Below are 15,776 nucleotides of genomic sequence, written 5' to 3' on the forward strand. Positions count from 1 at the left end.
TGCCTGGAGCATCTGCTCTGATAAGTGAGAGCATAGAAAGTTACCATGCTGAAAAAAGGTGCTTGATGGAAGGTTCCTGTTGTGCTTTTATACAAGCTTCAGAGACTCATTTGTGACATTTTTAGTTGTCTGTAACGTGAATCTTAGAGAGTCTTATTAATAAAATCAAACCTGAGGCCAGGTATTGGGGTGAATGCTGGAAGATCAGAGAAGCAGAACAAGCCACAGCTTCCTCACCTGGCCCTGTTTCCTCAGACTGGAAGCCTCTGAGTCCTCATCCAGAATCTCAGCTGAACTGCTGCTCAAAAGCCTGAAAGCTTAACCAGCCAAATGCTTCTAGTTCCTGGTCTTCACGCCTTATATACCTTTCTGCTATCTGCCATCACTCCCTGGGATTAAAGGCTCACTTCTTGGGATTAAAGGCGTGTGTCACCATGCCTGGCTGTTTCCAGTGTGCCTTGAACTCACAGAGATCCATGCCTCCAGAAGGCTAGGATTAAAGGTGTGAGTGCCACCATTTTCTGGCTTCTACATCTAATGGCTGTTCTGTTCTCTGACCCCAGATAAGTTTATTAGGGTGCACAATATTTTGGGGAACAATACCACCACAGTTGTCAGTAGGTACTGGTAATGATCTTTGCTGATCACTGTATGTGGCAGGGGAGGCTTGTTGTGTTGCCCAAGCTGGTTTTTGAACTCTTGGGCTCAGGTGATCTCTTGCCTCAGCTTCCTCAGTAGCTGGGATACAAGTGTGTGCTGCCTACCATGCCCAGCATGGTTTTGGTTGTTGTTTAGTTTTGAGATTGTATTTTAATTACAACATTTCTCCCTTCCCTTTCTTCCCTCCACACCTCCCATATACTACCCCTCCCCACTCGCCTTCAGATTGATGGCTTTTTTCATCAAATGTTATCGAGTACATATACTACTTGAATGTATGTTTTCAGGGCTGACCATTTGCGCTGGACAACCAATTGGTGTGCCCTTCCCTGGGGAGGACCACCTCTCCCACCCCTGGCTTTATTCAGTTGCCTATAGTGCTTTGTGTAGTGTTGAACCTCATGGGCTTGTCTCCGCCAGTTTGGCATGTTTGTTAATGTCTGCGCTTTTGTTCTATGGATGAAAGAGCAGAGGAAAAGCATAGGTTGGCCATAATTAAACAGCTCAGTGTTTTGCAGAATCTCTGTCTTGCTTTCTCTAATATCCAGAGGTAAGGAGGAGTCATAGAGAACTGAGCTTCTGTTACTGCTCACTGTGCCCAGGCAATGTTCTAAACGTGTAATGTGAACTACATGGTATAATTTATAGATGCTCATCCTCGTGAATTCTTTCATGGAGTAAATCATTTAAATTTCATTTACATCACTTTCCTGTTAACAGAAGTTGTATACCTATAGATGAAAATAATTTAAGAAAGCAGGGGTCTGGAAAGATGGCTCAGTAGTTAAAAGTTGACACTGGCTGCTCTTACAGAGGACCCAGGTTTGAGTCCCAGCACCAACAGCACAACTGACAACTCCAGTTCAGGGAGACGTGATGCCCTCTCCTGTCCTCCTGGGGCACTGCATGCACATGGTGCATACAGACATGCAGGCAAAACACCCCCACACATAAAATAATAGTACGATTAAGAAAGGAAGAAACCGCCGGGCGGTGGTGGTGCACGCCTTTAATCCCAGCACTCGGGAGGCAGAGGCAGGCGGATCTCTGTGAGTTCGAGGCCAGCCTGGTCTCCAAAGCGAGTTCCAGGAAAGGAGCAAAGCTACACAGAGAAACCCTGTCTCGAAAAACAAAAAAACAAAAAAACAAAAAAAAGAAAGGAAGAAACCATATACAATTTTTTTTTCATATACAATTTATTAACAGCATAGTGTCAACAATATATTGGTTTAGGAAACTCGGGCTTGATGTCATGTACGTCTCCCAAGGGATATGCTGTTTCTCTGAAAAGTTATTTGATGGAGTGCTTAAGAAAGTGGGTGGTGTGGGATCTGCATAAGATCTGAGGCTGATTCCACGCCACCAACCCTTTCTCTGCATCATCTCCCTCTCAGCACACACATTGGCACTTCTATAAAAGCCCTCTTCCTGTGTTCTCCAGGTCAGAGTAAATGCAAAGTGCATGTCCCTCTCCACAGCTTTCTTGCTGACTTTATCCGCCACCAACAGAACTGTCTGTCAGAGTCTGTCAGTCTGTGCCGTGTCACTTGTGCGTGTTCCTCTTGCTTTTTTGTTCACGTCACTTCCCTGGCTAGTTGGATGAGCTTTTTGAGCTGCACGGTGCTCATTCTTGCTCACACTATATGTAGTCCACCCAGTGCCCAGCATGAAAATAGGCTCCAAATAAGTTGTGCTGTCAGCAGAGCATGTTTGTGCTCCAGAGCAAAATTCTTTTTTATTATTATGTTCTTTGTTGGTTTTATGAGACAGGGTTTCTCTGTGTAGCCCTGGCTGTCCTGGAACTCTCTCTGTAGACCAGGCTGCCCTCAAACTCATAGAGACCCACCTGTCTCTGCCTCCCGAGTCCTGAGATTAAAGGCGTGCACCACCACTGACTGGCTTTTTATTATGTTCTTAGTGTACAATTAAAATTAAAAATTAGGTAACTCTCTCTCAATCAAATAAACATTGTTCCCTGTACCTAGATGGGTAAAAGTGCCATTTAAACTTTTTTTTTTCTTTTTCTTGGAGCCCTGGTTGACCTGGAATTCACTCTGTAGACCAGGCTAACTTTGAACTCACAGAGATTCACCTGCTTCTGCCTCCCAAATGCTGGGATTACAGGTGGACCACCACACCTGTTTATTTATCTTTTTTTCTTAAAGGGGTGTGTGTGTGTGTGTATGTATGTATGTGTGTATGTGTTATGTACACATGAGTGCAGGTGCCTACAGAGGCCAGAAAAGGGCATCAGATCCCCTGAAAGCTGGAGTTAACAGGCAGTTATAAGCTGTCTAATGTAGGTTCTGGGAACCGAACTTTGGTCCTTTGAAGAGTAAGTAGCAAGTGCTCTTAAGTGCTGAGCCGTCCAGACCCTGTCCAGCTTTTCATATAGGATCCAAATTCTAGTCCTCATACTTGTGGGCAAGAGATTTACCCATTGAGCCATCTCCTTAGACCCCAGATGTTTCCTAAGTGGCCTTTTTCTTGGAGATCTAATTCTCTTGTACTTCTAGGTTGCTAAACTGACATATTGTTTAATTGTGTTTATAATTAAAGGTATATCTTGAGGCCAGTCTCTTGCCTTTGTAGCTGTTACAATTTGTTTGTTTGTTTTGTTTTTCGAGACAGGATTTCTCTGTGTAGCCCTGGCTGTCCTGGAACTCACTCTGTAGAATAACCTGGGCTCTAACTCACAGAGATCCTCCTGCCTCTGACTCCCAAGTGCTGGGATTAAAGGCATGTGCCACTACTGCCCAGCTATGATTTTAAAAAAAAAAAAAAAAAGACTCTAGCCATGCTTCTGACTTGCAGTCCTAAGGTGCACTTTGCTGTTGCACAGTGCTTCTGGATATCAGATTTGCCCACACGTCTGTTTTATTTACTCTGTACAGACTTCCTTTCTCAGGCTCCTGCTTGTACAGTTTGGTTTGATACTTTTCAGGTGTACTGCTTTCAATTTCACTTTCCCTGCTCTGTTTTTGCGTGCGTGCGTGCGTGCGTGCGTGCGTGTGTGTGTGTGTGTGTGTGTAGGTCAGAGAACAACCTGTGGGAGTCTTTTTTTTTTTTTTTTTCACTTTCTACCATGGGTACTGGGAGTTGTACTCAGGTCAGCAGTTGGTGGCAAGCACCGTTATCTGCTGAACCATCTTACCAGATCCCCTGCTCTAGTTTTAGAGGAGACATGATTTTTAAAGCTGGTATGGACACACTGCCCACTCTCATTCTGAGCCTGTTGTGTTTAGGAGACCCTAGGGGTGAAACTGAGGTAGGCTAGTAGTGCACTGGGGGAAGGAACATGACCTGATACCTTAGGGGCGCTCTGACTGCTGAGTGATGCAGAGCCACAGACCTCACAGACTGGCTAAGGAGACTGCCACTGTGATGAACACCATGATCGAGAGCAGTCTGGGAGGAGAGGGTTATTTGGCCTACACTTTCATGGCACAGTCTACCAAGGACAGACTTCAGGACTGGAGATGGAAACTGAGGCAGAAGCCAGAGAAACACTGCTGACTGGTTTGCTTTCTTACAAATTCCAGGACCACCTGCCCATAGGGGGCTGGACCCCTCCATCAATCATTAATCAAGAACACGACCCACAGACTTCCCTACCGCAGTCCAATGGAGGCATTTTTTATCAATTGACTTCCTTTTCACCGATAATTGTAGCTTGTGTCAAGTTGATAAAAAGCCAATCAGGACAAAAGCCAAACTATAAACACAAAGGTTTTTTAAAACTTTGTTTTTTAGAAACAGTTGCCAACTCAAAGCTGGTAAGAGGTATGTTTTCACATGAAACATAATTCAGAATATTATTTTATAAGCATCATTTTGCTTTTGTTGTACTTTCTTGCATAGTTGGTGTATGAATTCTTCTTGAGATTCTTGGAGAGTCCTGATTTCCAGCCCAGTATTGCAAAGAGGTACATTGATCAGAAGTTTGTACAACAGGTAAGGGACTCTTGGATCTCAAATCTTAGCACTTGCTTATTAAGACTAGTCATTCAAAATGTACATAACTTAAAAGTATTTAGTAATTGTCCTTGACAAACAAAAGCAACTTTGAGGGGTTGGCCACATGACTCCAGTCAAGCCTTCCTGCTTTTCCAGAGGCTCTGTGTTCGAGTCTTGGCACCAGCGTCAGGCCCCTCACAAAAGCCTGTTAACTCCAGCTCCAGGGGATTGGGCAGGGGATCCTGTGCTCTTCTGACCCACACAGGCCACACCTTTTTTTTAGTAGCTTTCAGAAGGTAAGAGTTCTGTATCAAAGATGAGCACCCAGTGAAATCAGTCAAGCTGCCCTTTCTGCAGTTCCTCAAAAGTTTGGGGTGACCCTTTAATCACTGAGTATGAACTCTGGGTGCCTTTCTGGACATCCAGCATCAGTCACCTGCCTTTCCTCTCCTAGTGCCACAGGTAAAATGAAGTGGGACCGTCAAGGAGAGGAGGGAGCTAAGCATATGGAATGACTTCTTGGTTTTTAGAAACTGGTATTACCTGCATTTGTAGAACTTACATGCAATTAATTTCTAAGAATGTGTCCATTTGTTTTTATTGTCAAGAGTTTTTAAGCTAATTTAACAGTCTCTTTTTAATCATTTGAAATTGGCCCTAAACAGAATGGTAAAGTGAACCAAATGTTTCTCTATCCATTCTCTTTTTTGGTTTTTTGAGACAGGGTTTCTCTGTGTAGCTTTGTGCCTGTCCTAGAACTCACTCTGTAGCCCAGGCTGGCCTTGAACTCACAGAGATCCGCCTGCCTCTGCCTCCCTAGTGCTGAGATTAAAGGCGTGCGCCACCACTGCCGGCTCCATTTTCTCTTTTAAAGCCATTATCAGTATGTAATAAACCTTGTTAGGAATTCGATGCTGAGGGCACAATTAAGCTCCATTAAGAGGACCTTTCAGACCACTGTCGGGTGGCCCAGATGTTAAAGACTCCACATAGTTAGAACTGTTCCTGGCTCATAAATGGTAAACAACACTGCCTGCCTAGTTCTTTGAGAGCTTTTCATAAACTACACGAGATTAGATGTTCGTTAACAGTACAGTGTACACTTCAGCCATGAGTAAAATCAGTCGAATTAAAATGGGGTCTTTGGGGCTGTTGTAGAGGAAGCACGTTTATTTTCTTGTATGATTCTCATGTGGAATGCACTCAGGACCTATTATTTCAGATGTCAGCAGGTTGAGGGGAACCTTGCTACTTCAGCCTGGTGCTCTAGATACACAAGAATGCTGGGCTTTTCTGGGGGTGTGAGGGGAAACCTGGTATGGCAGGAACCATTTTCTACTTCTACCCTAAACTTCTAAACTATCTGGGAAGCCAAGGCAATAATCTGATTGCAACAGTCCGCGGACTGCCTACAGTTGCCTCCGGGGGACTAGAGGGTGCTCTGTAAACTGCTGTATGGGGATTCTCAGCTTTTGAGAGATTTTGTCAGACTTGGGGGTGGGGGTAACCCTGCAAAATTTAAATTTATGTTCAAATCAGGGAATCCCCAAAGACGACTAAGATGTATTCATTGGTTTTGTTTTTGTTTTTTGACATGGAACCCATCATTTGAATACGTCACAAATATTAAGCTTGTAAAGAGAGAGCCCACATCCAGTGCCACACTGCTAGTGAATGGCAGAGTCTGGATTTGAACTAGAGCAGTGGTTCTCAACCTCCCTAATGCTGCAACAGTGTAATACAGTTTCTCATGTTGTGCTGACTCCCAGCCATGAAATTATTTCATTGCTGCTTCATAACTGTAATGTTGCTACCGTTATGGCTCATGATGTAAATATCTAGTATGCAGTATATCTGATATGAGACCTCAAGGGGCCACAACCTACATGTTGAGAACTGCTGAACTAGACTCTCTGACCTTGATTGAATTACTCTTAAAAAGTAGTTTGAGGGCAACAGAGCGAGAAAAAGCAGGTTTTTTGATAAGAATATCATATTTCTAATTAGGTTTATTTAGTCATAATATTTCAAAATATGTTTAGCTAACAAGTACTTTTAAGCTTAGTACTTTCCCCTTAGAGATAAGTCTACTTTGAATAAAATCATCTTTCAAGTAAACCAACATCAGAAACATGAATTTAAGGTTACAATGAGAAGTTTAGCCATTTTTAACTATAATGATTTGGATCAGTGCTTCTGTTCCATAGGTATTTTTGGCTGTAGCCTCATGCAGTACCATAACCTAGCCAAAAATGAGTGCAAGTCATTTGTTTAGGGCACATGAGTGTGACTTATCACTGCCTCAGAAATTCTACTTGGGTTTGAAATCTACACATAATTGAAGACAAAATGGAGTCAGAGCATCTGGTGAGGCCCAGAGCTTGTCACCTTTTCTGCAACTACCCAGCATTGCAGTTTAGAACATAAGGTTCCATGCAATTTGGTAGACTATATATATTTGCATATGGGCTTGCTCTTTGAGATAGTCTCACCATGTGGCTTTGGAACTCACTGTATAGATCAGGCTGGCCTCCAATTACCTGTTCTTGGAAGGTAGAGGCAGGAAGATTGCAAGTTCAAGGCCATCCTGGCCACAAAATGAGTCCCTGTCTCAAAAACCAAGTTTTTAATTTACTATCAAAAAACACTAAATGTCTCTCAAATTATAACACTTAAAAATTATGTTAGGAAAGAATTTTAAAGTCACTGGCAAGGTTAAAAAGTCTTATTTTTATAAAGTATTTATATTCTTTAAAATGACACAAAGGATGTATAGAGATGAATTTAGTAAAAATATTCATGCTTTCCTCAATTTCATTTACTTAGCAAAGATAAAATCTGATAAGGCAGAATATTTAGGGAAAAGGTTAAAGATTTCATAAGCAGTCTTACAATCAAAATTAGAAAAAAGAGTGGTTTTAGCTCGATTATTTTTTTAAAGTAATTTGTCAGATTTTTTTTAAAGCTCCTGGAGCTTTTTGATAGTGAAGATCCTCGAGAACGCGACTTCCTGAAGACCGTTCTGCATCGGATTTATGGGAAGTTTCTTGGGCTGAGAGCGTTCATCAGAAAGCAAATTAACAACATTTTCCTCAGGTAAATTCAGCATTTAGAGCACTCTTCCCCTCACGCCTTTCCTTTAACCAAGCTCCTTTAGGCTAATTGTAATATCTGAAGCCTGGCCTAGCTGATGGGATCTCCGTCATTCCTACCCATTTCGTGGTCTCACTTGTGGCAGCTTCACGTTTGAGACGCATGGGACCTCCTCCTCTAGGTCAGCAGTGGGAGTGAGGACAGTGATAGATGAAAGGAGAATTTGCTGAAAAACTTTCGTGGAGCTTTTTAATTTTCTGAAGCAATCATTATGAAGCCAATACCTGTAAAAGTGCTTTCTTTTGTTTTTTTTCTGACAAAGCTAATTAAAATCCATATGGGACTATGATTTAAATACTTGTGAAACATTTGCTTCACATTAATACCTGTGTTTCAGGTTTATTTTCCTTGTCTCAGTTAATTGAAAACAAGGAATTAGGCTGGAACTGGACGTGAGTGGTGACAGCCCCCCGAGAGTCTTAGGTCAGTGCTCCATCCCTCATCTACTGCAGCCCTGTGTCACCCCACTTCCCGCTGCCATCTGCTTTAAAGGCAGTGGATAGCCTATGTCATTTACACTCTAGAAAAGTTCTGAGCAGCTGAAACAGCGGACCCCTTTTCCTTGGATCTTGTGAGTAGTGGTTTCCTTCTTTGAAAAGGCTGCTTTGAGCAATCTCTCCCTCTTCCTTACATATTAAGTAAAATAGAATAATCCAGATGAAATGAGACTGTTATTCTCAAGTGGCAATTTTATGTGACTTGAGCAAATAGCTCAAAAGGTCAAGATTGGCTACATAGCAAGCTTGATGACAGTTTGGGATGCATGAGACCCTGTCTCCAAAGAGAGAGAGAGAGGGAGAGGTGAACAAAATGCCTTAGGCTAAACAGTTCAAAGAAAACCTGTCACTGCAGCCCTGGCTTGGTTTCTTCACCTTCTAGCCTGTTCTCTGATGTTTACATTACATCTATCTTTATTTCAAATTCAGGTTTATATATGAAACAGAACATTTCAATGGTGTGGCTGAACTCCTTGAAATATTAGGAAGGTAGGTGGGGGTTGTTGTATTTTAAGAATTAAGTACTGAATGAATGTTTTATGTACCAAACAGCTGGAGTTGAAAAAAATGAGTTCCTATATTTTTTGAGTTTAGAACACAATGCTAGAGGCCCTGGGTTCAGCCCCTAACAACAGAGCCTAAGATGGTTTTAGGGCCTTGGTGTATAAAATACTGTTGTTGATAAGGTCTACACAGCCTTCTCCCTTTGGAGCTGTGGTGTATATGCCACAAATGTTTTAGGCTCCAGCTGGCAAGAGATAGGAGTTGTCATTTTATCAAACATTCACTACAGGAGTTCTTACTCAAATGTTGATAGGCCGTTCCTAATCTAGCTGTTCTTTAGTTTTTGGTTTTATATACACATTTCCTTTTTGTTCACTACACAGAAGTCATGATAGAATTACATTAACTCCAGATTATTCAAAAATGTGGGAGAAACTCCCCACTTACCCCAGAACCTGTTGGAAATTCTAACAGCACTGAGACAGACTCCTGTTGCTTTGGGAGGAAAAGTAAATGTAGCAACGCAGAGCTGAAGTGACAGTGTAGAGGACAGATCACACACTGCCCTGCAGAGCAGAGCCCGCCCAGTCTGCCTTACAGCTCCAGCCCTGAAGCAGATGCTCTTCCTTGTGTGCACAGACAGTGTAACTCTGGAATCAATGTGACTACTTAACCCTTCCCCTGCCTTTTCTTCCCTCCAGCATCATCAATGGCTTTGCATTGCCACTGAAAGCAGAACATAAGCAATTTCTAATGAAGGTTCTTATTCCTATGCATACTGCAAAAGGATTGGCTTTGTTTCATGCTCAGGTAAGTTTCAGAAAAACTGCAAATGAAATGAATATTTAACATAAAGGCAAAGGTTTGAGAGATAATAAGATGATAGTTTTATGTCTGTTAAGGAATTTGCTTTGGCACATTTTTATATGAGTTTGTTTCCGTACTACTAGTACAGTTGTAAGTTAGACATAGAAGTTACTTATATTCAGGTCCAGGACCTAAGCTAAGCTACTTAGCTACGTGACCCTGAGTGAATCTTACACCTCAAACCCTAACGACCTATTAGAAAGGGGTTCTCAACCTTCCTGACACTGTGACCCTTTAATACAGTTCCTCATGTTGTGGTGACCCCTAACCTTACCATTATTTTTGTTGCTACTTTATAACTAATTTTGCTACTATTATGAATCATAATGTAATACCTGATATGTAACCCCCAAAGGGGTCACGACCCTCATGTTAAGAACCACTCACTGCCTTAGAGGATAATAATCTGCATATTTCATATTCACAGATAGTCACTGGAAGTCTAAATGGGTATTTTAAAATTAACCAAGTCTAGAGCTAACTAGCTGCCGAACTTAGAACTTACTTTAAGGATTAAAAGTTACACAATTATGAATATATTCATCCCATACTGCAACTGAAAACTGAAGTGACATTTTGTGTAAATGTGAAAATATCTCGTATCCCTAAATGTTACTTGACTGACGTCTCCTCCACTTGTCTTTGCCCTTTAGCTGGCGTACTGTGTGGTGCAGTTCCTGGAGAAAGACACAACCCTGACGGAGCCTGTAAGTGTCGGGTTCCCTCCTGTGCCTGTCTGACGAGAGCTGTGCAGCTGCTGTCACCCAGTGGGAGCAGCTTCTGGGGGGCGGGGGCGGGAGCGTGCTCATGAGGAGTGGAGATCCAGAGACCACAGTGCACACACACCGGACACCAGAGCCATCCCCTTGAGTTTATGTTCAGAAGACAGACACAAAAAGACGGTTTCCTCGCCTTTAGCATTTGGATTACAGTCTTAGAGAATATCTGCCCATGAGATGAAAATTCGGGAGAGAGTGAAAAGATAATTATCAAGAAAAGTGACTGAGTTAGGGTGAGGATGGAAGGCACCAGAAGCATAATGAAGTGTAACCTTCAGCACTGGCTGATCTGGAACATGCTGTGTATATCCTAGACTGGCCTCTAGCTCGCTATGCTCCTCCTGCCTCAGCCTCCTAAATGCTGGGATTTTGAGCTCACCCAACTGACAATACACACCATTGCAACATTAGTAAAATGAGTGATAGAATGATAGAATGCTTTCTAAGCACTTTAAATACAAATACTGAAGGATTAAATTCAACTATATTAAGCTAACCCTAGGGGTGCTTAAAAATTTATATGCATGGTATTTATCTTTCACTTGAATAGTAGTTACAGTATCACAGCTGAAAACCAAGTTCAAAGATAAATCAGAATTCAGAGCACTGTGGTACACACGAAACTAAAGCTCTCTAATGAGGTGAACTGTCAACTCTTGATGGCTCCCACCTGGCACACAATGACTGTAACTTAATGTGGTGTGAGTAAAGGTTAGGGAGAGTTTTGAAGGTCATGTATTCTGTTTTTCTTTTTAACCTATTGAGTTGAACCATTCTGGCAATTCTAGTTTTTGTATTAGTGCACTACTGGATGAGGAAAATTTCTTTAACTGTTTGTTGAAATATATGGTCTCTTAATATTTTATGGTACCTTGATTTTGTCAATCAAGAAATAACTTGGGGGGGTGGAGAGATGGCTCAGCAGTTAAGCGCACTGGCTGCTCTTCCATAGGTCCCGAGTTCAATTCCCAGCAACCACATGGTGGCTCACAACCATCCGTAATGAGATCTGGTGCCCTCTTCTGACCTGCAAGCATACATGTAGGCAGAACACTGTATACATAATAAATAAATCTTTAAAAAAAAGAAATAACTTGGGAACCCTGGCTTTTAAAATGTGTACTTTGCAAAGTTTAGATAATGGGAAATTATCTGTTCTTTGCCTGTGAAGAGCTGAGGCTTGAGCTCAGTTTATTGAGTGCTGGCCTAGCATGCACAGGGCCCTCATAGAGGAAGGCAGACACAGAAGATCAGAAATCCAAGGTCATTCTCGACTCTGGTATACAGTCTTTAAAAAAACAAACTTCCTTGTAAAATAACCTCCTTCACCCAGTCAGGTTGTATTTCATTTTCTTGTGTTATGATTGGTCACTTACGTTGATGTTCTTCCATTAGAATGTAAGTAGGTTCCATGAAAACCAGAGACTCCATCTGCTCACCTCTGTCCAGTATGTCCCAGGCCCTCAGTATGTATTTGTTGAACCAGCCCAAAGCTGAGTAGGAGTTTCCATGTACTGAGTGCTGAATGCTTTATTTCGGAATGAGTAACTATCCTGACGTTAGTTAGTGGGGGTCAGACAGGCTCTGGTGTATTCCAGGCCCTGTGCCCCCAGTAGGATTGTAGACATGCATCACCACACCCAACTGTTCAGTTCATTCTAAATTCCATTGTTTCTTGTAGGTGGTCAGAGGACTGCTGAAATTTTGGCCAAAAACATGCAGTCAGAAAGAGGTAGGTTTTCGTAAAAATACAGTGCATTGCAGTCAGACTTTGCAGTCTTGACCTGCTCCAGCGTGTGGGGAGCGGGGAGTTAGCACAGCTCTGAACTGTGCCCACTTCCGTGTGCAGGTGTGCCTGTCTCCACAGCTTCTAAATTAGTGTCATTTGTTGGAAAATTTTTAACACTTGTTTTTTAACCTAGGTGATGTTTTTAGGAGAAATTGAAGAAATCTTAGATGTCATTGAACCAACACAATTCAAAAAGATTGAAGAGCCCCTTTTTAAGCAGATATCCAAGTGTGTCTCCAGTTCTCATTTTCAGGTATCAGCTTCCTTCCTGGGTGACACTCTGATTTGTTCAGTCCTTTTCCCCTGTGAATTTTGATGTTTCTCATTATCTTTTGTAGGTTGCAGAAAGAGCACTGTACTTCTGGAATAATGAATATATTCTTAGTTTGATTGAAGAGAATATTGATAAAATTCTGCCAATTATGTTTGCCAGTTTGTATAAAATTTCCAAAGAACACTGGAATCAGTAAGTTGTTTTTTTAACATATAAATGGCCCTGGCTGGCCTTGAAATCATGTATTACTTTTTTTTAAACCATTTGAAACCTCTACTGCAGGCTACCTCACATCACAGTTTTAGATATTAGAGTTGTATGTGAATGTTCCTTAGCAAACGGTCTCACCAAAGCGTGGTCCAGTACACTTTCGGGAACATCATGTGGCTGAGCTGCACCTCGCCTCCCAAGCTAGGAGCTCAAGACTATACATTCCAACATCTGTGACATTTTCATCTTGCTACCCAGGGTTTCAGACGAGACACACATGAAGAGAACCAGAATATTCTTAGCTATGTTAAACCTCAGCATAACATAGGAAGGGTGTAAGCTTTGAAATCAGATCATACATGCACCTCTGGCTTCTGGAACCAGAGTTACATCATCTAAAGATAATTAGTGTTCAGCGGACACCACCCCAATTCAGAGATGAAAGTGCTGTTTCCCGGCTGCTGGCCTCTAACCCTGAACTGGCTTCTTTCCTTCAGGACCATTGTAGCACTTGTGTACAATGTGCTGAAAACCCTAATGGAGATGAACGGCAAGCTTTTCGATGATCTTACTAGTTCCTACAAAGCCGAGAGACAGAGGTACTTGATACACTTTATAATTCAGTGTTACTCAGTTCAGAAAGGTCTATCTCTTATTGGTTGGATCTATGGTGAATACTTTAGTCGTTATAATTTGAAAGCCTCTGAGCACTAAAGCCGTTGCCCAGAAAAGTAATCCTGGTATTTTTATAAATTTGTTAAGGGTGACGTGACTCTCTTCCTCTGATGGTTAGGTTGTGGTCTTCTCTTGGTCTCATGCTGAACCTTAAGCTAGTACCCATGTACACTGTATTTTACACAAACCGTCTGTCCACACTGGCTTCCCTGACAGTTGCAGTGCTGTGGATTACCAGCAGGTGGTATTGAGGTCAGCATACTGTCACAGCCCTGGCTTAGGATGACAGTTACCTGGTGTCCCTTGTGCTGTATTTTAGGGGATGAATGAATCCATATCCACCTTCAGGAACATGCCTTAGTGACTATTTCCTCATAAGGTGGGCAGTGACTACTCCATCCTCAAGGCTGCCTGCCACACACTGTTTTGTTTACATAGAAAAGATCCAGCCCTCCAATAATTTACTGAATGCATTTTTCTCTTAATAGTTCACCAGGGCATAGTGGGACTGGGGAGGTACAGGCAGTCAGATCTCTGACTCTAAGGATAGGACTATATAGTTGAGACCTTCTGTCAAACAAAATCCCACAAAGTTCAGATAGAAATTAGGAACACAGTCTGAGCCCAGAAAGCAACAGGCAGAAAGAGGTGAGTAGGGAACTGTAAATTGGTCACGTGACTGTCACCAGATTCTTTAAAATGAGCTGTAGAAATAAAAGCCCATGTTTATGGCCTGTACCCGAACTGAACATGGACTGATGGGTGGGTAGATTGAGTAGGTGGGGCTTCGGCGTCGCTGACCTACAGCCACTCCAGTGACTATGGTAAGCTAATCCGTGTGTGGTCACATAAGCCTACAACCACTTGGGAGGGTGACAGAAATGAGGTATTCCACACAGTCAGCTGCCAGTGAGTGACTTCCTTGAGCTTCTGATTAAAACTGTTGGTTTCTCCTCAGGGAGAAAAAGAAAGAATTGGAACGTGAAGAATTATGGAAAAAATTAGAAGAGTTGAAGCTAAAGAAGGCTCTAGAAAAACAGAACAGTGCTTATAACATGCACAGTATTCTCGGCAGTACAAGTGCCAAATAAAGATCAGCTCCCACCTCTGCTGGGTGGGCAGTTTTGTACACTTTTTTGGAATATATAAAAACTTCAAAGCAAACCTCATCAGTATAATATAATTAGGAGGCCAGTTTTTCCTGGCAAGTGTAAGCGAAAGAAATCTGGACTAAACATAGCCCTGTGCTGTATCATGGCCACAGTCTATTGTAACCTTTGCCTAATCGATTGTCACCGTCATCACGTTAGGAGTGAGGTGGGAGTGGGGAGAATCACGACTTGAACTTGTGATTGTGCTGCACACAGAGCGGGTCGTCTTCTGTGCTTTCACAGTGCTGCAGCCCTCGTCACATCTGAGGAAAGAGCTCCGTCAGATGAACTGAGGTGCTGTCCTTCCCTTCTCCTAGGGAGAGGGTGGGGTAAAGGCCCACATCTTTGAAGACACTGCCATTCTCTGGGTTCTGTGACACCTTGCAGTTCCAGGCTTCTGAAGCACAAAGTATTAAAGCTGGGGAAAGTAAACCAAAATTCTGACTGCTCCCAAATACCCCTTCAGCAGCAGCACCCCAGAGTGTAACAAAGTAGCATCAGCGGGTGGACCCTAGGCTCACCTCTCCTTCATTCCTCTCCAAGGCTGGAGGCAGGGCCTTCCCAGTCCTCGACTGCCCGACCCCAGGCCTGCCTGCAGGGTGGAGGCTCTGAGTCCCACGGTGTGATGCGGACTGCTAGCTGTCACTGCTTTATTTAAAGGAAATGCATTGACTGTGTAGAAGCCTTGTATGTGCTTACCTGGTCAGGTATTTCTCACATGTTGTTATCAGTACCATTCCAACCTCTTGCCTTGCTGTTGTATGGAAACCTGTTTTATAATGAAAGATCTTCACTGGGGATTGAGCAGCATTTAATAAAGTCTATGTTTGTATTTTGCCTTATGTCATCTGCTCTTTTATATCTGGGAGATATTTACAGAAAATCACAACTTGTGGATGTGTTCTAATTAAAATTAGGATGCGGGGCTGGAGAGATGGCTCAGCGGTTAAGAGCACTGACTGCTCTTACAGAGGTCCTGAGTTCAATTCCCAGCAACCACATGGTGGCTCACAACCACCTGTAATGAGATCTGGTGCCCTCTTCTGGTCTGCAGGGACACATGCAGGCAGAATACTGTATACATAATAAATAAATAAATCTTTAAAAAAAAAAAATTAGGATGCTTGTGGTCCATGGATTTGTAATCTGGCCATTTATTGAAATGTAACCATTTAAAGAATCTTTTATAAAATCCCAAGCTTCATGTCCCTCTGTGTTCTAGGACAGGTTTATCATTAAAGCTAGTTTTAATTAAAACAG

The 15,776-nt window shown here is 42.4% G+C and overlaps 1 protein-coding gene across 2 annotated transcripts in view; it reads left to right on the top strand.

Annotated features, from left to right (window-relative positions):
* Ppp2r5a (protein phosphatase 2 regulatory subunit B'alpha) overlaps window positions 1-15,358 on the top strand; it is a 56,267-nt gene extending 40,909 nt beyond the window's left edge. For both annotated transcript variants that reach the window (XM_059281148.1, XM_059281147.1), the window contains exons 4-13: window positions 4,522-4,614; window positions 7,583-7,713; window positions 8,697-8,756; window positions 9,473-9,581; window positions 10,292-10,345; window positions 12,099-12,149; window positions 12,340-12,459; window positions 12,545-12,672; window positions 13,188-13,289; window positions 14,324-15,358. In XM_059281148.1, the coding sequence (XP_059137131.1) occupies window positions 4,522-4,614; window positions 7,583-7,713; window positions 8,697-8,756; window positions 9,473-9,581; window positions 10,292-10,345; window positions 12,099-12,149; window positions 12,340-12,459; window positions 12,545-12,672; window positions 13,188-13,289; window positions 14,324-14,456 (981 nt within the window). In that variant the 3' untranslated portion in view covers window positions 14,457-15,358. The remainder of the gene's footprint in view (window positions 1-4,521; window positions 4,615-7,582; window positions 7,714-8,696; window positions 8,757-9,472; window positions 9,582-10,291; window positions 10,346-12,098; window positions 12,150-12,339; window positions 12,460-12,544; window positions 12,673-13,187; window positions 13,290-14,323) is intronic.
* The last annotated feature ends 418 nt before the right edge of the window (window positions 15,359-15,776 follow it).

This window comes from Peromyscus eremicus, chromosome 15, assembly GCF_949786415.1.
Source record: "Peromyscus eremicus chromosome 15, PerEre_H2_v1, whole genome shotgun sequence".
NCBI classification, from domain to species: domain Eukaryota; kingdom Metazoa; phylum Chordata; class Mammalia; order Rodentia; family Cricetidae; genus Peromyscus; species Peromyscus eremicus.